Source organism: Tiliqua scincoides, chromosome 2, assembly GCF_035046505.1.
Source record: "Tiliqua scincoides isolate rTilSci1 chromosome 2, rTilSci1.hap2, whole genome shotgun sequence".
NCBI classification, from domain to species: Eukaryota; Metazoa; Chordata; class Lepidosauria; order Squamata; family Scincidae; genus Tiliqua; species Tiliqua scincoides.
The window spans coordinates 23,949,940-23,975,331 of NC_089822.1; the positions used below are offsets into that span (position 1 = coordinate 23,949,940).

Here is a 25,392-nt window from a genome sequence, read left to right on the forward strand (position 1 = left end):
CGAGCAACAAACAAGGAACACATTCAGCATTTTACAACACCAGAAAAAAAATATTAAAAAAGTATAACTAAGAGGAGACAAAGTAGATAGACATAAGCTGAGGCCTCAAAGACTAAACAGATCAGAAAAGTTTTCAGTTGCTGTTGGAACAGTGGAAGGGATGGAGCCAGTCTGACAGTTTCATATGGGGAGTGGCAGGTTTTCAGATATTTTGGCTCCAAGTCATTTAGGGCTTTAATGGTCCAAACCAGCACTTTGAAATGCAGGGCAACCCCAGACCACCTTCTTGAATCTACCCATCTGTAAAGACTGGTGCCATTGCAACATAGTGCCCCCAAGGCCCGCCCCAGTTTGGTAAGCCAGTAGGCTATAATGATTGATGGTACTGAAAGCTCCAAGAGGTTCAGTAAGTCCCCAGCTTAGATCATCAATTTGGCATCCAAGGCCTTTTCTATTCTAAAACCTGAAGAAAAGCCAGATTAAAATGGATCAAGTTAATTTGTCTCATTCAGGAATACTTGTAGTTGGGGTGGCACTGTCTGCTTGAACAGCTTACCCAAGAGTGAAACTTATCTGTCAGTCACAGTTCTGAGTTACATGTAGCACTGAAACTCATCTTTCCAGTTCTAAGCAGTTCAGAATTCACTATGGTTCACTCACAGCACAAATATACACATCTACTCAGAAGTAAATTCCATTGTGTTCAATAGAATTTACACCCAGGTAAGTGTGTATAGGATTGCTGCCTCAGCCATTTTATCCTCACATCAACCCTAGGAGACAGGTTAGACCAAGACTTATTGACAGCCCAAGGTTACACAGTTTCATAGATGGGGGCAATTTGAACCAGACCTCTCCAGTCCAGGTCTGGTGCTTTAACCCCTAGATCAATAGCTCCCAAACATTTTAGCACCAGGACCCAGTTTCTAAAATGACACTCTATTGAGACTCACCTAGCTTTACGACAGTAAAAAAAAGTTTCACCTTATCAGCCCCTCAAGATTTTGTTTTTATCCTTTTTACTATGTGGGGAGGGAACCAAATTCTGAATCATTTGTTGAGTTTCATGTTCATCAGATTGGGACCATTCTGGTAGCCTTGCATTCCCCTTCACCTGAGCTTCAATAAGAGCTCAGGCTCGATCACTTACTATCAAGTAAATGCTAGTGTGCATATGCTTTTCATAGGACTCAATACATTTTCCTTGGCAGCTATCAACCTGCCATTTTTGCAACCCACCAGAAATCATGTCATGACCCACTGATGGGTCCCAACCCACAGTTTGGGAATCATTACCCTAGATCACATTGTCTCTGTTGAAATGTAAGCATTTAGGACTTGCAACAATGCAAAGACAAAGCAAATTCTCTTGTTTTTTCTAACATTGCAGATGGCATCTGCTCAAGACTCCAGGTATGGCCAGAAGGACACATCAGACCAGAACTTTGATTACATGTTCAAATTGCTCATCATCGGTAACAGTAGTGTTGGGAAAACCTCGTTTTTATTCCGTTACGCCGATGATTCTTTTACATCAGCTTTCGTCAGCACGGTTGGGATCGATTTCAAAGTAAAAACGGTTTTTAAAAACGAAAAAAGAATTAAGCTACAGATCTGGGTAAGCTGAACATATTTCTCTTTGGTAGTTTGGGTCCTGATTGTTAATGGCAGATCATCATATTTGTAAGGGTGACCAACCAGTTCCTCTCCTGGGAGTCACTGTGCTTGCATGAAGATGGACTGTGCCCCTTAGTGTTCTTTTCTTAATGAGCATCCTTTTCATTTTCTCACTATGCTATGGGGATTTCACCTTTGCTATCCATATATCCCGTCTCCCGAATCCTGTATCCTTTTTCACACTTTGTTTCTATCATTTGTGGTGTTCTGTGATCTCCTGAGATCATAATCACCCTTGCCTTCTGCGTTTCCTTTGTTTAACATTTCACATGATGTTAACATGTGGGGCAGACTGTATAACAAGGCGCTTGCTATCTTATGTGAAGTCCGGTAACTCCCTTAGAAACAGCCATGATAACATGCTAGTGCTTGTTGATGCTACCTCATTATCGCCTTGTAATGCAGTAATAAATTGCTTTCCTGCCAGAGACTTTACATGGCTCTTTATTCTGAATATCCCTCAGAATGAATATAATGGATCAAATCTCCCTTTGCTTTGGAGGATATTCATACAAGTGTGTTTACAGTTGAATTCTGGTAAAGCTCTCTCCCAGTTTTTTTCTGTTGATTGGCAATCTAAGATGTGTATTGTTTATCTGGAGTTAAAGCGCTGTAAATAAGATGAGGATTTCTTCTGTATTGAATTAATAACCTTAAGTAAGCCTTCAGTTCCTTCCAAACAGACTTACTTTACAGTAAGATCTGAGTAACCACATGCCCATTTCCTGCAAGAGTAACCATCTGTACTTAGTGGCTACCCACAGTTTTCAAGCAGCACAGGTGGCTAAACTCCGCCATCACTTCAGCCTGATCTTGCAGTCTGCTCATGAATGGCCATGATGACCTACTTTTTAGCGCAATGTCCTGGTATAGCATAAAGGTGAGGAGCATTGTAAAGACAGTTCAGGCAAACAAGTAACATCCTCTAAAACTTGATTCTTCTCAATCCTTTGGTAGTGTCACGTCCTAGTGTTTTCTGATGTTGTGATGGGTATGTGTGAATCATGGTGTTGCTTAGTGCCAGGGCTAATCAATCCACCTCACTGCTAGAAAGTACTTCTGGTGGCTCTGCTTCCTCCAGAGGTGGAGGAACGGTTGACATAAAATCAGGGGTAAGAAATCTACCCTATCTAAGAGGGAACAAATGTAGAAATGGTGTGTATGCCTGAACTTATGACGGGGATTCTAGGCTGCTCTCACAGTCAGATTTGATAGACAATACTATAACCTCTACTACTTAAGACTGAAGGTCCTTGTTCTCCTTTCTGTTCTTTTTCCACTTCTGCTGTTTAATGGCAGGATGATTTCATTGCCGAACATCTGGAGGCAGCAGCACTGCAGGTTGCGACACATTATACAGCTGCTGAAGGGGTCTATGCACTGATGCAGACCCCTTAGAGCAGGGGTGTGACGTCCATGGCTGGCGGAGACCCCGCCCCTTTGGGTGTGCCCAAGCACGGGGGGCTTACCCGGACGATGCGTGTCGGTCGTCGGCGAAAAGAAGACCGTGAGGCAGATATAGTGGATTTACACAGTCGGTTTACTCGGGTTAAGTTCTTCACACTCATGGGGCCTGTTACGTCACAGGCCCCTTTGTTTTACATAGACTGGTGGCGTCGGCGCATACCCGGCCCGTTCCCCACGACGGCCTGACCCCTTGAGGCTTCAGACCTGGCTCTCCCGCTGCTGTCCGTCGGCCAGGGGTATGGGTGCCCGAGAACTGCAGTACCTTGGCTGGGGGTCTGCTCAGCTGTCCTCAGGAGGGCCCCTTGTATCTCCGGTCTTGCCCCTCGAATCCCTGGCCTCCAATGGGGTTTGTTGAGAGGGGGTCCTGGCTGTTGTAGACTCGCCTCTCTGATTTCTACCCCAGGACCCCAGGCATGACTAGGGTCTGGAGGCTCCCAGCCCCTGGCCCTTCTCTCCAGGGCTGAGGTCTGCCAACTTTCCTGAGGAGCCTCAGTTGTCTGGATGAGGCCGGGGTGGCTACCCCCTTTCGCCTCCTCTGGGATCCCTCTCCCGACTGGAGAGGAGCGACCTCTCCCTAGGCCTCCCAGCCTCCTTATGAGGCTCCCCTTGTTCTGCTCCAGCCCCGCCCTTTCCACCCACGTGCCTGCTGCCTGCTCCCAGGAGGCACCAGGGCCTGCTCCCTGGGAAGGGACTTGGCTGGGGTCCCAGTCCTGATAGTAGTCCTGTTTTACTCCGGAGGAGGCCCTTACCCCTGAGGAGGACCCTGCTCCAGGTTGATTCCAAGCCACCTGGGCTGGGCCTAGGTGACAAGGGGTCTCCAAACATTTTGGCCAGAGGGCTGCATGAAATATCTGGCGCAGTGCTGAGGGCCAGAAACAAATTTAAATATAAAGTTTAAATAAATAAATTAGAGATGTAAGATGAATGAATAAATGAATGAGTGGGCTCATTCATTCAGCCTCTCTGGCACTCAGAACACCCTCCAGATGCAATCAGAGCACAGCTCTGGTCATGTTCAGTTGAGTGGGCCACAGGCTTTCAGGGGACAAGAGACTGGCCACAGGCCGGATAGAGGCTAGCTGCGGGCTGCATCTGGCCCCCGGGCCGGTGTTTGAAGACCCCTGTCTTAGAGCACTGTTCTTCAACCTGTGGGTTGCAACCCTAATGGGGATGCAAAGCCTTATTTTGGGAGTACACTACAACCTTTCCAAGCCAGTGCAAGAGAGGGCTTGGATCCAATTCAATGATGGTATCACCTAATCAAAACTGAGTTCCTGATATAATCTTGCACAGCCTCTTCTCACTGTCTTGCCCTGCAGTTCTTAAAGCTGGCTCAGCTCAGGCTGCTACTCACAGGGTTGTCGTGAAGACACAAGAATTAGGGAGAAATAGGGGGAGTGGGGGTAGGTAGATCGGGTCCCAGTAGTGGGGCAGGATCAGCAGGACCAATCTCATATTTTATCTATCTATCTATCTCTCTGTAACATGAAAAAGGTTGAAGACCCCTGCTTTAGAGGGAACAGTAGTCACAGCATCAAGATTAAGAACAGTACCAAGTTCAGTACATGTCTATACTAGACCATATGGTCTAGTAGAGTTCACATCATTGCTCTGTCACGTTTCTTTCTTTTTGTTTTAACTACACTTAGAATGTCTCTTGTGATGCCTCAGCTCTTTCTGTATCCCCTACCCTGGTCCCAGTCTGCCAGCACACAAACCAGTGAGAGAGGAGAACCCTGTGGCATGGTGGGAAAGAACTTGAACTGAGCACCAGTTGGAGCCCAGGGTCAGCAGGAGAGAAGATGTCTGCAGTAGCAGTTGCAGCTGAGAACTTTGAATGTTACATTAAGAACTTGGGGCAGAGAAGGAGAAATAGGGCAGGAGTCTTGGAGTTACAAGTGGAGGTGGCCAAAGGCATTTTGGAGCCTGGGGCCAAAAAATTAAATATTATTAACAGTATTTATACAGTAAATACTGTATCCCATGGTGGTAAAAATTAATAATTAATTGACAGTGTGTTTTCTTTGGACAAAATGTGCTGCCTGAGGCAACCTACCTTACCCTGTCTCACAGTAGGACTGAACATAGTTGGATGACAGTATTTTGACCTGACAATAGGGAAATTTGTTCTTTTAGCTGTAGATATATATAAGCTCAGGCACCAGAGATGTAAGAGTAGTAATGTGCAGTTTGTTGCACAACGTGATTAACTTTGAAGATATTTGCAAAGAGAATATTTGCAAGAAATACAGAAGGAAAATGTGGGGAAAAAAACCAGAAGCATAAAAATTGGCTGTGTGTTGAGGCAAGAGAAAGAGGCAGAGAGAGGGAGAAAGGAGGTTGTTCATGCAACAAATTAATGTTAATCCAAGAATGGGTATGGGGTTGTTCAATCCTCATCTGCTGCTCCACCCATTAAACTGCATTATCTCTCAGGATGAGAATTGGTGAAAATACTATCTCCTAAAAAGCCTTGTCATTGTAAAATGAATTGCAGTCCTTACTGCTTCATACTGTTGTCTGCTCATTTAGATTTAGTGCTGTGCATTAAGTCATTTGTGTTGCACTTAAGCCAGCTAAGGTAAAATGGTATGACTGCTTGAGGCCCTTGAGGCTACTAATGAAATAAGATATGAATCTTGAGAAAGCTGTTCCAGTGAGCAGATTTTAAATAAATGGAACACCTTCACCTCATCTCATAACCTGCAATGACAGCTATATAATCCTAAGTGTGGAGGAGTGATACCTGTAGGACCAGAGGATATTCTGTTTTCTTGTTCTTTTCTTGCTATTCCGTTTCTGAATGGAACGGAGCTCCTGGACTATTCATTTAATTTTGAAATTGTTTTTTTCTAGAGTTTTTCTCCTTTTCTCACACCACTAGAACCAAGGGTCAACCAATGAAACTAATTGGTGGATGATTTGAGATGGACAAAGGGAGGTACTTCTTAATAGCCTCACTTAGCAGGGCTTTTCTTACACCCACTACAACCCCATGAGATCAGTTAGGCCACTCTCCTTCCACCTTGGGGGTCAGGACCTCAATGGGGTTGCAAAGCCTCAGTTGTGGGGTCATAGCAACTTACAGGAATGAAAAAGGTTGAAGACCACTGGAATAGACACCACCAAGAAACAGGGAGGCATCTTGTATACCCCTTCAGGTACCAGGAAATTTTGTCCCAATCCTGCTCAGGTTCTTAGCAATTGTGCTAAAATAACTTTCACTAATGCCAGGCTTCATGGTAACTTTTTCTGCTCTCTTTAATAAGAGAGAATTTTTTTTTTTACAGTAAACAGTGCCAGGAGGGCATAATGGGGGTGGAGAGTGGGTGGTGACAAGGGCAGGGACCAAGTGGATAGGGTCCCAGGAGGGGAGTGGGACCAACAATGGGCCCCCTGTCACTTTATTTATTTGGGTCGTGGCATGAAAAAGGTTGAAGACCACTTGATTAGGTTGAGTGGTAGTGATTGACCAAAGGTAATTTAGCAAGCTTTATGGCTAAATGGCAATTTGAATCCAGGTAACCTCCTGGCTGGGAAGTTGCCTTCTACTAAGGGAGCCCATCTCGGTCATTGTTGTCTGTGTTGCCTGGGCACAGCTTCCCAGGGTTTTAGATGGGAGTCTAGCCCAGTCCTGCTTGGAGATACTTGAGACCTCTGCATGTAAAGAGTGCTTGTCTACAGAGCTTTAGGTCCCTTACAAAGTCCTAATCCAATTTTCTTACCATTATACTACAGTGCCTTTATTGTCCCTGCATCACACATGGCATGTCAGCCTACATGATGCTCAATAAACTTCCAGTTTTTGCAGTCCTGTCAGGCGTTTTTTTCTGTTTACATTCAGTGCAAATGAAGAATGCCATCCGTCAGGTTGACTATTCTATATAATTATCATGAATCATTAAGCAATCCCGGTTTGTCAAAGCCCTGCAAATGGTAGTGGGGGTGAGGGCAAGCAAGGAGAAATTGTTTGTGCACTCACTTGGGTTCATTTTATGCTTATGTCTTCATAATTCCTTGTGAAATTCTAACTGCAATGCAAAATGTGCTAAAATAACTCTTGTCCCTTGATTTACATTTCCTCACTAATCCCAACATAAAATTAATGAGCTACTCAGGAGGGAGTTATAGGAATGATCAAAGGCTCTGTGGTGGACTCTCTTTGATGGCTTTAGTGAGCCATTCTGGAGATGGGTTAACCCAGGGATTGAGCTGTACAGTTCTTAGTTTCTAGGAGATATAAAGCATTTTTGAAAGATGTGTATAATCTATGGAAACTCTTGGCAGTGATGATTGATGGTAAATGAGCATTTAAATATTGACAGAATTGGCGATCCTTGTCTGCAATATTACTTGTTTGCGTTGTATTTATTATTATTTTCTTATTTATTATTCTGGGGCCCACAGACACCAATGGATTGGGACACAGGCCTGGCACGATCTGGAAGCAGCCTCCTGAATCTCCCAAGAAGGCATTGCAGTGCTACAGGGAGCACTGACATGACCCAGCACATGGGTTCGTGACCCACCTCACATCGGGTCATGACCCACCAGTGGGTTGCAACCCACAGTTTGAGAAACCCTGCATTACAACATTTACCTCCATTTTTCAGGTGGTGTTTTGTGAAAGCTCCAACACTTGAAAACTTTCCCACATTTGTGATCTTGCCATTTGGAGGCTGGCAAGGTGCTAGCTACATCTGAGGGAGAGGCGAGTCTCCCTTTATGTGCCTGGATGGGTCAACTGCCATTTTGTTTTCTTGTCCTTGCTGCCTCAGGGCCCAATCCTATCCAACTTTCCAGTGCCGGTGCAGCAGTGCCAATAGGGCATGCACTGCTTCCTGTGGTGGGGAAGCAGTCACGGAGGCCTCTTCAAGGTAAGGAAATGTTTGTTCTGTTATTTTGGGGCTGCATTGTGGTTGCACCGGTGCTGGAAAGTTGGATAGGATTGGGCCCTGAGTCAGTAGGCATTTCACCTCTGAGTAAGTTTCAGAGGGAGAGGTGAGAACCAAGGCTGACTGGGACCAAGCGCCAAACTGTTTTCTGCAGTGATGGTTTCCCCAGGTCATTATGTGGCTTGATTGTGCAAGACTATGTAGATGACTTTGCTTATTTCCCTCCTTCCTTCTTTTTCCTTCAGTATTGTGTCCTGGGGATTGTATGTCATTATTGTAAATTACCTGAAGGGCTAACACACAAATGTATTTAAATAAGTAAATTAATAAGGGGTTTTCTTAGGGAAATGGAGGAGAGTGGTTGGAGGAGATAGTAAAAAATGGAGAGGCACATGGGTTTGTTCACTTGGCAGCTCCCCCAGAGGCAAATGCTACTGTTCTGAGATGAGCAGGCAAGTGGCAAATTGCAAGACCAAAGGTGGAACCAAGCCCTCATTGCAGTTCTCCCATGGTTTGACTTTGCTAATCAGCAGCCTCACAGGAACACTTTGAAGATCCCGGATGTGGTTCTCTTTGGAAAGTTTTAACCCTTTGCTCCCATTTCTTCTTTCTGTTGTGTCACATATATAGACAGAAGCTACTATTAGCTCTGCGGGGGGGGGGGGGATAGGTATAGTGTTACTTTTCTTCCATCCCTCCTCTTGGACTTTAGTGGGAGGGAAATTAGGGGAAAGGGCATGACAGGAAAGTGTAGATGCCAAAAAGGAGCAAAAAAATTCCCCAATGAGAATTTTCAGCCAAACTTGCAGAGGGATCTGCCTTGCATTGTTCACATTTTTGGTTATGGAGGTAATGGGGCAGTAGTGGCAAAATTACTGGGACTCCTCCCAGTGGACAGCTGCCATTTTTTGAAGAACACTCCTCCAAATGCTAGGTCATGATGTAGCATTCTCATGTGAAAATGAGAATGCCATGAAAAATTGGTGGCCTCCAACTGGGAAGTGTACTGGTAAGCTTTGCTTGTCACCTCTGAAAATTGCTGCAATGGCCCCTCCCCTCCACTCTCAACACCTGCCAACAAGGCCACAAAATTGTGGGGGCCATTTCAGCTCTCCTCTGCTGTCCATCCTGTCCAAGAGCACCAGTTCCCTAAATAGCATATGGCTGCTAATTAGCAAAATTAAACTACAGAAGTCTTATTAATCACGGATCTCTCACATCACACCTGGTCTGGCTCTGAGCTGATTAGTTTTCAGAATATCTTGGAGGATGGGGTTGCTTAGAATTTCTTTAATAACTGCTGTAGAAGGAGTAACCCTTAGCTCTTGGTGTTCTGAAAATGTGTTTTATTATATGAAAGAAAGCCAAATAAAAGGTGTTTTTTTTTCTTTCCCAAGGCATCTGAGCCACTTAAATACTACCTGCTATAGGTACCCTGAATCAATTACTAGAGGTTATAAACTGAGAAATGAGCTGACAGTAGTTTCCTGTTTTCTTTTTCTCTCTATAAGAACACGAACCCGAGAGATGTTTTGTAACTGCACCATAGAGAAAAGACTGTGGAGTTAATTTCCCCCGATCGTGAATTGTCCTCTTCTGTCTAAAAATGGCGAAACCTGCTGCTGTTCTTTGTGTGAGGCTAAACTCAATTGCTTATTCACTATTTTGTGATTTTTCCCCCCTAAGTCTTCATAGAGGGAAAATAACTCCCCATACATTTCAATACTATATCCTTGGAACAAAGAAGCCTGTTAGTTTTTCAGCTTCCAAAATGAAGGGTTCCCTCCCTTGAGGATGGATAGAGGAAGCAATAATTGAAGTGGCATATCTGGTACTAAGATTCTCTGATTATTTCATGTTGGGATATTTCTGCTTCAGGAAAATAGCCAAAATTTATTTATTTGCATTTATTCAAATTTGATGTCACTTTGAAGCAGCTGCTATGCAGTTGTGTACTAGTTTTGTTTTGTGCCAGTAGCATGTATGGGACGCTTGAATCCAGAGCACAGCAGAGGGTAGAAACTTTAACCCTTTACCTCCACTGTAATCCAAGTCCAGTTTTGGTCACCCCCATGGCTGCTATCTGACTAGGGAAAAAAGTTCCAGTGACACCAATGGGAGTTTTACCCCCTGATCAAAGAGTAGCTGGGGATGTATTCTGTCTGAACAAGGACCATGCAGAGGCAAAGGTCCTTTTTGTGCTAGCTGTCCCAAATGGAGTGTGTCTATACAATCAGCAATAAGTTGTTTCAAGGCCTGTGTCTCCTAGGTGATACCTACATTACAGATTTAGTCTGGTTTATACTGGGAACAATAGTTCTGTAAGGGGGTTCTAGAGATCTCTAACAGATAATTTTCATCACCTTCATCAAACTACAGTTTCCAAGATTCTTTTGATGTGTCATGGCCATTTAATTGATGTAAAACTATATAAAGTGTATAGTGAGTATGTAGTCCTCTGGTATTCTGTTCCTAAGGTGGTGAACTCCCACCTGCAAAGACCTAAGATTGGAGGGACAGAAAAGGTGGGTAAAGCTGGAGGTGATTTGCTAAAGGCTTTTCAATCTCCAGAGAGCCTCCTCTCCTCTGTCATTGCAGTGGGACCCTTTTATTCACAAGCTTGGCATCCACAGATTTGACCAACAGTAGATTGAAAAATTATTTTTAAAAATTCACATATCCAGCCATTGCTCAGTGCTTGGTCACCTTGTTCATCTTGCGCCAACCTTGCAATGCCATTAACAAATGTTTAAGCAATTTCCATGTGTCTTAGGCAATTTCCATATCTCAGTGTTCACAGTGTTAGGCATTGTACACTATTTGTGCAAATGTATGCAATTTTCTTAAATTTGTGCAAATGTGTGCAATTTTTGTAAATTTTCACAATTTCCACATATTAACAGCATTTTCTTACCAGGACTTTCAAAAGCCATTTTTATCAACACCAACTCGAGCCACTTCCTGCAGGGCTACTTTCTAATTTTGTATCCAGGGCTACTTTCCAAATTTTTATATCCAAAAAAAGTCAATCAAATCCACAGTCAAATTAGGTTAGTATGCCTTTAAATGACCAAAAGAAAAAAAAAATTCAAGCCTCTTGCTGAGAAACCGAAACCGAAACCAGCAGTGTCCAAGCTTAAACAAAGGCTTTTTGCTGGGAAAATGAAGGTAGACTTTATTTCCTTCATTGAAGATTACTTATTTATTTCTCTTCGGTACATACCATTAAAAAATATAATCTTGTACTTACTCCAGCAGGGGAAATACCAATTCACCTATTCCCCCCCTGGGTGGCTAATGGCCAGCGTGAATAATCTTGAATTATCTCCTCCTCCTCCAGACTTCTTACTTACAGTTCTCAGTAAAACTTAAGCCAAGTTCACTCACACCAAGTTCACTGTTCATTTACAGTTCTCAGTAAAACTTTAAGCCAAGTTCACTCACTCTTAATAGCTTTTTTCGCTGCGATGTTGTTGTATCTAGGGCGTGGGAGAACGGGTTTTCAGCTCTCCGAGTTTCTCAAAGATGTCGCCCGGGATAGATATGCTTCAGCACAGAGCAAAACAAAGAGAAATCCTTGAAATTGCCTGTTTCTAAGGACCCCCAGTTCAAGCTCTCAGCTCTTCGTACCGTCTTCCTGGCACCAAAGCGTGCCTTAGTTGTTTAGGCACATGAAAACATATCTATTTCGCAGTCTCTTCGGGAACCCCCAAAGTTCACTGCAACTTCGCTGAAAGTTAGCTCCGCCCCCCCCATTTTCTTACCAGGACTTGACCATCTGCAGAATTTGTTGTTCTCTTTGTTTGTAAATGTGAAACATTCTCTAATAAAAAAGTTGATTTGTGCGGGGTTCTGGAACTGAACCCCCTTGCATAAGGAGGACCCAATATACATACCTGCACTTGTGACATATTGAAAGACTATATTATAATGACATTGCAAGCGTACAGTGGCTGCTGGCTGTATAGCAGGTGAACATATTCCCATTGACTTGCAATGGACGCTGATGTAGCTGTGTTGGCACAATCTCCCTGGGCACAAGCACAGTACCATACACTGATGGGACTGGGGTTGTTGTATTTTCAAAGTGAGAATAAACTGATATCAAGCAAGCATCATTTTCCAACAGCTCAAAGAAGCTCAACAGCATTGTGATTAAGCTATAGCTGACTGGAAAATCAATTCTTCAGATTAGCATTGTGTACCATCAAGAAGATTTTTTACTATTGGATAGCTTTACACACCTTACAGATTGGAAGCTGATGACTGCTTAACAGGGATTGTCACAAGGCATTTAAGCACAACTGTTTCAAATCAGGAGTTTTAACTGGTGTGTTAGGATGAGCAGATCAATTCCAGCAGCCTAGATTAGCATGATTGTCTCTGTCCCTCTTGTGTCATGCTTACATCTACATACTCTGATGTGCAGTAGCCCATAGCACAAAGGGCTATTTTGGACTGGGTGGCTCTGACAGATTTGCCATGGACAAGAAGTTGTTTTGTGGCTTCCTGGTAATGCACGTCAGGTACATAGGGTAATCTTGGAAGTGCTGGCTGTCACTGATTTACTGCTATGCATTTCTGATATTCATAGTGCAATCTCACTCATTAAGATTTGCATCTATTAAACAACAGCAAATGAACCTTGGAGAGCCTTGCCTTTGGAAGCTGTCACTCTTCAAGCCTTAGAGACTCATTAGGAGCTTCGAGTTTGGTTTCCATGAGGAGACAGTCTATTGCAAGAAAAATTCAGAACCTAATTTGGCCCACTGCTCATGCATGAATGGCACTCCCATTGACATCAATATGGTCAGTGCCCAATGTTTCCCTGGGCAAGAGCTGACCAGCACATTATAGCACATCAGGTCTGAAAATATACAATGCAGAAAGTAACAGTAATAGATTTGGGCTGCAATCTGTCTGCATTAAAATCAACAAACAATTTTGCCAATTGTTTATCTTGGAATAGAATTATACACTTCAAGAGCAAACTGGCAAATTTTGGTTGGGTCTAGTGATGCAGCAAGCCCATAGAACCAATTGCATTTTTTTAACCTCTGATTCTAGATACAGAATGTTTTATGAATCTGCAGAATAATAACAGCATTAAGCAACAATTGAACATTTTTCCTTTTTTAAATAGGAGTCTTAGGAGGCCCTGATCCAGTTAAAGCTCCTCATTTTCCCACTGTGGTCCTCCTCTGGATTGAAGGCCCCCACAGCTGCTATTTAGAAAGGAAAAGTTGAGACACACAACTATTCACCATGCAGTAAAATCTCATGTATTTTGACCAAAGTATGCCGGGGGGGGGGGGTGACCTAATCTCATCATGTAGGCCGAGTTCTTGTACAGGCAGGGCTTAACCCAGAGGTGTCAAACTCATTTCATACAGAGGGCCAAATATGATGCCTGCTGAGGGCCAGAAGTTATGTCATCAGGCAGGAAGTGATGTCATTAAACAGATCATAACCAAAAATAAGAACCTTTTCTCACTTAGGAAATCATTAGCTTCAAATGACAGAAGAGGAATTACGCAAATCCAGATCATATTTCAAGAGATAGGAGAGCACTATTTTCATGTGGGCTGCCCTTTCAGCAGTAACATCCCAGCACTGATCAGCAGCTGAGAGCCTGAGGGCCGGATAAAAAGCCTCCATGGTCACATCCAGCCCCCAGGCCTTATGTTTGACACCCCTGGCTTAACCCATTGTTGCCCAGCCCACAGGTGTACACATTTGGTCCCTGTTGCATATGTGCAATGTTGGGCAGAAATTAAAACCGTGATTTCAGAGCCTGCAAATGATTTTCCCCTTTTCACTGGAGGAAAAGGAGTTGAGGGAAAGGAGCTAGTCTGACATGCCTGAGGGTAAGGAAATGAGAAGATGGCATACAAAATGTTATATGGGACAAGTGATTTTATTTTCATCCTGTCCCTCCATCTATCCATCCTCCATCCCTAAACTGATGTTGTTTGTTCATTCTTGTATTGGAAATTCTCCCCCACTCCACCATCGTCTTTCACACTAAATGTAAGCACAAACATAGGCAGAAAATGAAGCAATGTTTGTATGGTGTGCTTTGATGGTGCACTGTTAATTGTGGTGATTTTGCAGAAAATGAGAAACTGACAAGAGCCCTGCTAATATGTATTATTATTGGGACTTTTCACTCATTAAAGTTTTAGTAGCTTTTTAATCATCCATCCTCTGATTGATTAAATTTAAATAAATTTAGAAAGCATTTCAACCTCTGTATATTTCAGGGTATTGAAGAAAGTGTGCATGTAACTTGAATGAACAAAAGCAGTTACTCTTTGAAAGAAGTGTCATTTTGAAAAAAACATTTTCATCCCCATCAGCAACAGACCAGGCTTAAAACTGTTTAAAGCATGTTCCAATCCATGTTAACTCAGGAGTAACAGCCCAATCCTGAGCTGCCTGACACATGGGGCTGCCACGGTGCCTAAAATGGCTACTGTAGCATCCTGAGCACAATCAGGCAGGTGGTGGCAACTCCTTGGAGGAAGTAGACATTCGTCCCCTTCTCCTAAGTAAGGGAAGCAGCCCCTCAGTGGGGCTACTGACTCTGCATCAGCTATCACCCCTGCTAATTGGGTAAGAGGCACTTTTTCAAGTGGGTGCTCCTTCTTTTAGCAGGGGGAGAGTAACTGGCCCACCTCACCCCAGCACTGTCTGTTCTAGTGGCTGTCTGCTGGTATTCATTTGCAACTTTTTAGATTGTGAGCCCTTTTGGGACAGGGAGCCATTTAGTTATTTGATTTTTCTCTGTAAACTGCTTTGTGAACTTTTAGTTGAAAAGCGGTATATAAATACTGTTAATAATAATAATAATAATATTTAGCTGGCACAGAATCAAGAAGACTCGGACACAGAGCTCTGGATCCAGCGGAGCTGAGCCCAGCTGGTCCCACCCCACCCCACTCCCTCCCCTGTTATGCCTTCTCCCACCCTCTCTCCACCTACCCCAGAATGCCTCCTCCCACCTCCCCCCACACCCCGACTTACCTCTCCATCACCAGGCACTTTGCATAGAGTGCCTGGCAGCAGATCGCCAGCCTCTGACTGGTGCTTTCCTAGCATGGGCTCACACTGGGCCAACTCCTGTGCAAGGCAGGTACTAACCCCAGCAAACGTGCCTTATGGCTGAGACAGTGCACACCAATGGTGAGCTGGCATGCATTACATAGAATTGGGCCCTAAGTCCCACTGAGTTGACTGCAACTCTGAGCAGAATCCTATACATATCTACTCAGAAGGAAGTCCCATTGTGTTCCATGGGGCTTACTCCCAGGAAAGTGTGTGTGTATATAGGTTTACAGCCTTATTCTCAAGGAAAGTTTGTCTAAAATTGCATCCTTTAAGGACATGCAATTATAAGCTTTCAGTCTTAGCCCTACTGATTCATATGTGTTCTCACCAATAAATCAATTCAAACTTTAGCTTGATGGATCTACCAATTAAATTAATTAATGCTTGCAGTGGTAATTATTATGTGTGGCTACTGAGATTTAGAAAACTGCCTTGCCAGCTCAGAGTATGAAAAGAGCCTAATCATTAAGGAAAAATAACTCTTAGCTTGTAGGTGTCTTTCTACTAAGTCAATATCTTCAGGCAGAGGCAGTCACCTGGTTGCAAGGCAATTCTCTAAATCCCCTTTTGACACAAGTATATATGGCAATGAATCAATGGTTGCTTTTCAGCAGTCATAAATCTTTCCACTAGCAAATACATTTATCTTGGCCTGACAGTGTGTAAAGGTTTCAAATTAACCACTTGCTACTTACATATAAATATTATGGAAGAAAAGTAAAATCAACAGTTAAGTCATTGTCAGCAGCACAAAATGCTAATTAAGACCTATTGCAAACGCCTGGACTTATCAGGTGCACAAAGGGATGTTTTACAGCAACTCAGCAAAAAACGAGGGAAGTGAAGTCTTCATGATTTTGGCAGGTTTGAATAAAGGCAGTTAACCTTCTTACCCCCATTAAAAAGTTTAAGCATAGAAAATTTTTCCCTCTATCAAGACTCATGATTTTGTAAGTCTTGCTTATGTCACACGTAACCCTTAGTTATCTCTTAGTTTTCCTCTCCAAACTGTTCTGTCCAGCATGGACAAAGCATTATTAAGACTCTTGGTGCTGTGCAATTAAAATGTAAAGAGGACATGTTTAAATTCAGCCCATTTTATTGATTCCCCTGGCTGGAGGATCAATGCAAGGGAATCAGCCTCTCACATAGCCTTTCTAAAGCTTCAATCCTATGCATGCTTATCTGGGAATAGACTCCACTGAACTCATGTAGTTTCCATCTGAGTAAAACATGCATTGGCTTGCACTGTAAAACCGTGTCATGGTTTCTCTTCCCATGGGGTCAGCAAAATATGCTGACCTTCTTTGTGGTGTTGCAGAGAGGAGTTATATATGTGCTGATTTATAGCTACTGCATTTCCTACTTTTATAGCCTGGTCCTTTCTTGGTCTGGCTCAAACTCTGCTACATGTTATGGCTGGCTGAGGACCAGGCAGTGATGGAGAGGTAAGTAAAAACTTACTGTGTGCTGCCTGGTCCCCAATGGATCTGCACCAGCTCGTTGGCTGGCGTAAATCTGAGGGGGCCGTAGGGGGCATGTCAAACCCAGGATAGGGGCATTGGATATCACCTATGCCACTACTTACATTATTTGCCCCCAGTCTACCCTCAACACACCCCTGATCCAGCCAGAGATTCCCTCTATTGACCTATCTAGTCTGGCTGCCAGCCATTTGCAGAATTTCATTAGCGCAAGCCCTGGATAGATTTGGGTTGTGAGTGTATACTTTAGACTACGATCTTCAACAAATGTTCCACAATGTTAACCCCTGCTAATTGGGTAAGAGGCACTTTTTCAAGTGGGTGCTCCTTTTTTTAGCAGGGGGAGAGTAACTGGCCCACCTCACCCCAGCACTGTCTGTTCTAGTGGCTGTCTGCTGGTATTCCTTGGCATCTTTTTAGATTGTGAGCCCTTTTGGGACAGGGAGCCATTTAGTTATTTGATTTTTCTCTGTAAACCGCTTTGTGAACTTTTAGTTGAAAAGCGGTATATAAATACTGTTAATAATAATAATTAATAATAAGTGTGCTGCAGGAGTTAGGGAGAGGGTCATTAATTAATGGGGCCATTGGGTGATGTGAACCCCCCACTACCAGCATGGTTTGTCAATTGTCAAAAAACTGATGGTGTGCCTTGAAAGTTTTTGCAGCTTGTCAATGTGCCATGAGATGAAAAAAGGTTGAAAACTGCTGCTTTAGGTTGAGGTCTTTGTCTTGAATATCTAGTTGTTCCTCAAGTGCCTCTCCTCTCCCTCAGGTTTGGCTACATCTTCAGTTGACAGTTCTTATTAGTACTAATTTCTTTTTCTCCAGAATAAAAAAGCTTCAGAGTTCCTGATCACATATTTCAACACTAGGGCAGCAACCAAACCTAAAGTTAAACATGCTTAAGCCTGTTGACATCAAAGCCATTCCTGCAGTTGTTTATGCTTTCAGAAACATCTCCATTTTTTCTCTTCTGTCTCAATACCTTTTGGGAAATGCCAACATTGTTACAATGATTATCAAGTGTAAAGGGAATTTGGCAAAGTCACCAAAGCAACACTGTCCTCAGTTAACCTTGTGTTGCAAGCTAAATGTCACCTCCAGAGGTATTCCTACATGTATTCCTATAATAGCTTCCTGGAACAAGATCTTCTGGAACCTACATAAGGGGAGTCAACCTTTGCTTTAGCTTCAGGCAACACCCAGGACTTGTTCAAAGAATAAAGTGCAATACAGATTAGACTAATTCAGCATTCTCGTATGAGGAGAAGGGGCCACCACCCTCAATCCTGACCTAACTTTCCCTCTAAACTGCTTTTTGCCTACTGCAGAAAATATTAGGGCCCATATGGTACCTAACTCTGTTGCATAAACATAAAAACTTAACAACAACTCTGCTGACTTCAGGTAAAAGATCCATCTTAGACAGTAACCTGTTTTGTTCAGCAGCCTATCAGCATCCTCTGGGAAGCCCACAAGTGGGAGAGAGAGGCATATTTTTCTCTCATCATCACTCCTCTGCAGCTGGTATTCAGAAATATATTGCTGCTGGACCTGGAGGTAGCACACAGCCACTAGTAGCCATGGAGAGACCAACCCTACCTCTGTGATGATTTCCCAGTGAAAATCTCACCTTAACTATGAAATCACTAGATGACCTTAAGACAGCTTCAGACTGTGCCTCTTCTAGGTTGTAGTATGAGATTTAATAATAATGACAGTGATATTGTATGGATTGCATACATAGTTCACGTGAAACGTTTTAAATATTTGTAAAATATTCAAACCCTCTCCCTCAAATGCTCCTGTTGTTGTTTTGTTTATCTTTCTTAGATATGCTTGACAGATATAAGCCCCAGTCTTGCATGGAAATGCTGTAATAAAAAGACCTTCACCTGTTTAATTTTTGCCCATTGTGCAGCATAGAAGCCCTGCCAGGAAAAACAACAACATGGCACCCTAATCCCTCATTCTGCAAAGATGCCAACCTACCAGAAATGAAGTCCTTCATTATCTACTTTCAGTTCAAGACAGAATTTTGTTTGTTGTTTCTTCAAAAAAAACTCCAACGTCATTCCCCGGTCACTACAATTTTGCAAAAGATTTGAGGGGGAAGCTAGGAAGAGAATTGAAGCACCCAGCCTGCCTCCAGAACCAATACTAACAGACAGAATATATTAGAATATTGACATTTTCTGAATGCCAGAATCTCCTTTCTGTATTGGTTTAATCATTTCTCCCACTGGTACATTTTAGATAGGAGACAATGAAAGGATATGACTCAGTTGTTTAGCTGGAAACCATCTTCTCAGGTATCAAAAACAATATCCATTGTTTTCTGTTTGCTCTGCTCACTCCCTTCCACAGGAATAATTAGTTTTATACTTCTGATGGAGCTGGGCTACTTTTTCTGCCAGCTCACTGTCCACTGTCCAGAATATGATTTATTCTGCTGAACTCACTAATGTCTCTCCATTTAAAGGATCTAATAACATTCAGTTCTAACTAAGAGTAACTGTTCACCCAACACTGGTTGCTGCCTTTGTATGCTCAGCTGGCATGCTCACATGCAAAGTGCATACTATGATTCTGGAGGTGGAAGAAAATAATCGTGCATGATTGTGCACAACCTTGTGTCTTGATGGGGCGGGCTATAGTTCAGTGATATACCACCTACTGTATATACCTCCCTCCCAGTGGCATGGCTAGGGGAGTATGGGTCACACGAGGTGACGCACATGGGGGAGTGACACCATTACTGGCCAAAATTTTTAAAATCTTGGCATTTTCTACTAATACCATCACATATACCATACGATGCGTAATTTCATGCAGAATTTAATGAAACACACAACATTTAAATATCTCTATTCTATCAAAAGTTATAGCCAAAAAACCAGAGGGGGCGGGGCAATGGTGCATCACCATGCCTACTATCCAGGGCGTTGCCCTGCGCACTGCATGGGAGGAGGTCCATTATAGATAGGGATGGCTTGCTGGCCTCCTGCACCAGGTGATGCAAACACCACTGCCCCCTCCCAAATTCCAGAAAGTTACTGTCAGTCACAGTTCAGAGTATATGTACCATTGGTAAGGCAGCCTTCATATGCTTTTCCTGTGTAAAATGGGGGTGGGAGTCATCTGGGCTTAATTCTTCTCTTCCTGTCATTTCCCCTCTCTGCTGCCTTTCCTCATCTGAAATTTTAGCCCCTTGTTTGCAGTGGGAACATGGGCTTAGAACTTGGGTGAGGTGCACAGTCCAGTCAAAACTGGACAGTTTAAGTTTTAAGTCCCATTGACTTCACTGCTTAACAGTGCACTCCTGTACCTTTATACTTGAAACTGGGAATTACCTACAGGGGTATGTGTTTGTAGGATTGCAGTCTAATAGCACTTGTAAAATGGCCATCGATGAAGCTCGGCATGCTCTATTGGCAACCATTTTAAAACATCAGAAGTGTCTTCTGCTGTTGCACAGAGGGGTCTACAACACTTCTGCTGTCATAAAATGGCTGCTGATGAAGCACGTAGTGCTCTGTTGGTGGTCATTTTGCAAGCAAAAGGTAGCAGTGCAGTACTCCACCAATACACCTGCCGCACTCGCTGGACCGGGTAAAGTAGTGGTGGAGTGGGGGGCATGACGAAGGTGAGAGGGTCTGTGTACTGGTGTGCTCAACTTGCACCAGTATGCTATCTCTCCCCTAACCTCACCTTGCCCCCTTTGTTTCCTCAGACTTGCACAGGCTAATGAGCTGGCGCAGGTCCAAAGAAACCCATTGGCAATTGGGAGACGAAGTTAAAAATTGTTCCTTACCTCTCCCAAGCCTCCCAATCTGCCCCACCACAATCCCATGATGCAGTGCAAGCCTTTTTGGCATGACTGCATTAACAGAGGGAGGGGAGATAAACTGGGCTCTCAGACTCCTATTGAAATATGTGGGACAAGGAAGCACTCAACTTTAGTTACAACTGCACACAGTATCATATCATGTTTGCCGCTGTATCCAGAGCAGAAAGACTTGCCTGATTGTTTACAGAAGTGCATGGCTAGCAATCCATTCTCAATCGGGCTTTACAGTTGTAACTAACTGCTGTCCCTTGGACTGCACCGCAAACTGCTTTTTAAAATTCTGAGCAGATTCAGAAACAGTTTGCAGTGTAGGGCGATGGCTGCTATAAAGGGGAAGAGAAAGGAGGAAAGCTTTGGGTCCACAGGAGCTCTTCTGAGCATCTACATTGCAGCTCATGGCTCAATTTCTTTGTGGGCTCATAAGGGATTGTCACTCACAAAATCACCAGTTTTTCTATGACATTTATGCTGCTGTCACTCACATGGCCTACCAGGTAAGCCAGTATTAAGATGGAAAGCAACTTGCCTACTTAGGTATGCAAGTGGCTGTAGAAAAAGATTTACAGGCATCCAGAATGCTATTCTTGGTTCTACTTTGTTTATGTATATACTATACTGTAGCTTCGTAGGATCACGTCCCATATAAATACTGTAGGTGTAGGTGTTGGTCTTGTCGTCCCCCCACTTTGTAAGTGGCTAGCAGATTCATTCTAAATTCTCGATATTAAAAGTTAATCATAATAATGGTTGCATTACAGACAAATTGCTGCCTTTTCCCTTTAGCGCAAAACAAATTCAGACACAAATTCCATGGAAAATGCCACTTTAAAATTAAGAGGGTACGATTGCAACAGCTTGCAAAAAAAGGCTGTTTTACAATCTCACAAATGTAGCATCCCCTTACCCATATACTGGCATCATTCTTAACTTTCTCATGATCCCTCCAGGTTGCTTGCTAGTGATCACGCATGGGCCAACTGGAATCTAAATTGAGCCTGAGTGAATAAGTGGAACATGACACTTGTTTGAAAGTCTTTTTTGCTTTCTTGCTATTAGATGAGGAATGGAAAATGAAGCAAATGGCAAACAGAGATGCTTTGCCAACAGTTTTTTCAATCAATAATAGTGTGGGGGGTTTGTTTGTACTTTTTGTCAGCCTTCAGCTATGATACTTAATGACAGGCAAATATCCTTTCCTCTCTTCTGATTGAATTCACCTGGAATAAGCAGAACAATTTCCCCCACAAATTAGGAAATAGCTTGTTTTACTTCAAGCTAAACCAAGTTAAATCAGACTCTGTTGCATCCCTGATCAGTCGCCAACTGTTTGATTCCTCCCTTGACCTCCTCCCCTATGACATGAGCTTCTGAATGCATGAATAGAGTGTGAAGGACTACATTTCCCAGTGCCCCTGGCATTTGGCTTGCTGCCTTAGCAGTGTCAAGCACCGTGGGAAGCTGAGAGAAAGAGACAACAGTATTTGGCAAGCGTTGCCTGTTATATAGTGGGTCCATGAGAATAAAGGAAGGCATAGTGATAACAGCTCAATGCGTTTATTCCATTTTCAGAACAGAACCTAGCAAAATACAAGGCAAACCCCTGGCTTTTTATAGCCTTTAACTCCTCCCAGACTTCCCATGATTGGTGCAATTGAAACCTTAATTAGAGGACCAATTGGATGGTAGGATTTCAATCCATCACCTGATTGGCCAGAACTTACATTAACTAGAGGGCCAATCAGATGGTAGGGTTTCGATCCATCACCCAATTGGCCAGCCATAAGTCTGGGCCAATCAGTTATGCAGGATTTTGATCCTGCATAACTTACATACATAACATTGCCCGTCCTGTGATTTGTATTCCGGGCCAAATAATTGGTGCCATCTCTCATGATAGTTGCTGTGTTAGTAATGCACTCTACAGTGCTGCTAGTTAGCATTAGGAAACCCCTGCTGCAACTAAGAGGTGGATTTTAGAAATCAAAGGGAAATTTAAAAGAAATAAAAATGGAACAAGCTGAAATTGGAGCAAATCTACAGGCAAAACCCCATTTCACTTTACATTTTATAAATTATTCAGCTCTCTTCTAGATCACTTTAAAGCTTTCTTCCTATTTGGGTAGTGCACCCTGTCAAGATGTCAGCTCATCACAAGCAACCTTGTGATTTCAGGGTATGTTAAACACACACACACACACACACCACACACACACACACACACACACACACACACACACACACACGTCAAATATTCATAATTCCTACATGCTTGTGTTTTGTCACTTTCAGCCCTATCCTTTATAGCCTCTGCTGTGCAAATTATGTCATATTACTTTGGGAGCTTAAGCAGCATCCTGTGTTTAGCAAACAGCCCAGAGCCACCTAGTTCTGCCCTGTTTGCTGGACAAGATGTCTAGCTGTAGCAAAAGAAATATGTGCTGTGCTGCCATACAGTGCTCCGTAATGCTGCCGAAGCTCAGCCAACTGTTCAAAATCAATTGCTGGAAAGCTAAATGACTCCTGGTTTTTGTTTTAAATGAAGAGTTACTGCAAAGGTGCTGGCTTGGAATAATCAGCTAGTGTTCAATAGTATCTAGGGCATGTTTTCCACTCTACCAGTAAAAAACTTAAACTCACTGTGTCACACTCTCATGAAATCAATCATTTATTCTGGTCACCCTGAAAATAATTATTGGAGCTCAGCTCAAGCACCACTCTGCCCTACAAAAGATGTCTGCATCTAACTGGTATCAATGAAAGAAAAGGTATTTATAAAGAGAACAGTATTACTCAGGCTGGATTTTTTTTAAAGCTTAAAATGCATTCCCCGTAAGTGATCTTGGCAGCCTAATTCTGCATTATTTAAGAATAGCATCAATTTAATTGTAGCAGCTGAAATAAGAATACAACCCTTCCCATAACTAAATGAGAGAATCCATAGTTCTGTGGTAGAGTGAATATTGTGTGCCTATATATTGTCCCAGGCTTGTTCCTTGGCATCTTCATTTGAAAGAATCTCAGGTAGCAGCTTTAACACAGTTTTGGAAATCCACAGGAGAAACTTCATAAGTGGGGGGCCATGATTTAGAGCAGGGGTGTCCAAAGTTTTTGGCAGGAGGGCCACATCGTCTCTCTGACACTGTGTCAGGGGCCGGGGGGGAAAAAAGAATTAATTTACATTTAAAATTTGAATAAATTTACATAAGTTTACATAATTGAATATATTAAAGATGAACTTATATGAATGAATGAAGGTCTTGCAATAGCTCAAGGCCTATAAAAGGCCTTGCACAAAGCAAGGCTGGCCTTTCCTTTGCTGCCACTACTGCATCACAGATGTGAAACAGCAAGCAGTGGAGGGAGCCCTCATCCCACAGCTCATGCGAGAGGTCAAACAGTCGCCCTCACAATGAGAGCAGTTGCGTTGGGCCAGTGTGGGCTCCAACAAATCTCTGGAGGGCCAGAGGCTCATTTTAGATTAGGGGCTCCCTGAGGGCCGCATTGAGAGGCCTCGAGTGCCGCAAGTGGCCCCAGGGCCGGGGTTTGGGCACCCCTGATTTAGAGAGAGGAAGCAGCAGACAAGGAAACACATTCCACCAGCAACAGGAGATAGGACCATGCCTTTACAGTGCAATCCTGTGTGTTTGTTTACTTAGAAGGAAGCTCAATTGATTTTCAGAGGGACTTATTCTCAGGTAAGTGTGCATATAATTGCAGCCTTACAGCCCAATCTTATCCAATGCTGTTGTAGTAGGGCCACCAGGCGTGCTTCACCATCCCTACCACCCGCCTGGGCCTGAACCGCCCCCTTCCCTGACCTCCCCCATCCCAAGATATCCTCTCCCTGCATCCGTTCCACCCTTTCCCTGCAGCCCAGCACAGCACTTGCCTGCCCTGGCAGCCCTCAAGCATGGGCAGACCTTTCTGCCCTCAACACTTACTTGTGCAGTGTTGAAAACCACTGTATGGTGCTTTTGACACCCAGCACCGGTGGTTTCACCACAGCACTGGAGCTTTATGCTGCTTAGGATTGGGCTGTTAGTCTTCATTTTTTTCCTCATGCATCTCAGTTCTGCCTGCCTGTCTCCTCCCCCTCCCCACCTTTAGACAAGAATACAGTGTCTCCCTCCCCTGTGGAGTCTGTAGACCAGCACTGAATCTTAATCTTATTTATGCTCTGTAACAAACAGTAGCATTAGCCTCTGCTTAAACAAGGTCAAAGGAAAGTCCCAAATTCAATCTCATATTGGTTTTTGTGGATTATGCTGACAGTGTTTCATAGTTCTTAATCAATATATGCTGCTTGTTTTTAGACTTTGATTGATTTATTCATTTTAGCATGTATGAGTTTTTAAATTAAGTGCAAAAATCTAGCAACAAATCATTAGGGTGCAGTACTTTGAATTAAAAAGAAAGCCATTAGTGAATTTGACCAAATAAAGGGCTGGAAGGACAACTCAAGTCCTCGTGCTCAATAGAAGCTAATTAAAGAAGAATGTTCATAAATGGCAGTGCTACCAATCCCCAGAACTAGGAACATGAGGGCAAAATAAAAAAAACAAGTTCACATTAGCCAAAAGGTGAGGAGATAGCTGCCAGGCAGCCATCCATGCCTACTTCCAACTCCAGCTGAGAAAACCTGCACCTGGCCCACCTCAGCATGCAGCAGATGCCAGCATAGAGCTGTTGCATTGTGGAAGGAGAAGCAGTAGTGAAGTGATCATCCATTGTGCCTGGGGATTGCGCAGCCTGGGAGCTGTGACACCCACCCCACCCCCCGAAACTGGAACCACTGCGTTCGCCCTTAAGAGGAGTGGCCACAGTGGTTATAGTGGCAATTGCACTTCAGCAATCACACTGCTGCTGCCAAAAAGTTTTTTTTTTTAAACAGTACCTGGGAGTAGCA

The 25,392-nt window shown here is 43.4% G+C and overlaps 1 protein-coding gene across 1 annotated transcript in view; it reads left to right on the forward strand.

Annotated features, from left to right (window-relative positions):
* Positions 1–1,390: 1,390 nt before the first annotated feature.
* Positions 1,391–25,392, forward strand: part of RAB3C (RAB3C, member RAS oncogene family) — a 117,281-nt gene continuing 93,279 nt past the window's right edge. Inside the window, exon 1 of the mRNA XM_066616097.1 lies at positions 1,391–1,618. Coding sequence (XP_066472194.1) covers positions 1,391–1,618 — 228 coding nt within the window. The remainder of the gene's footprint in view (positions 1,619–25,392) is intronic.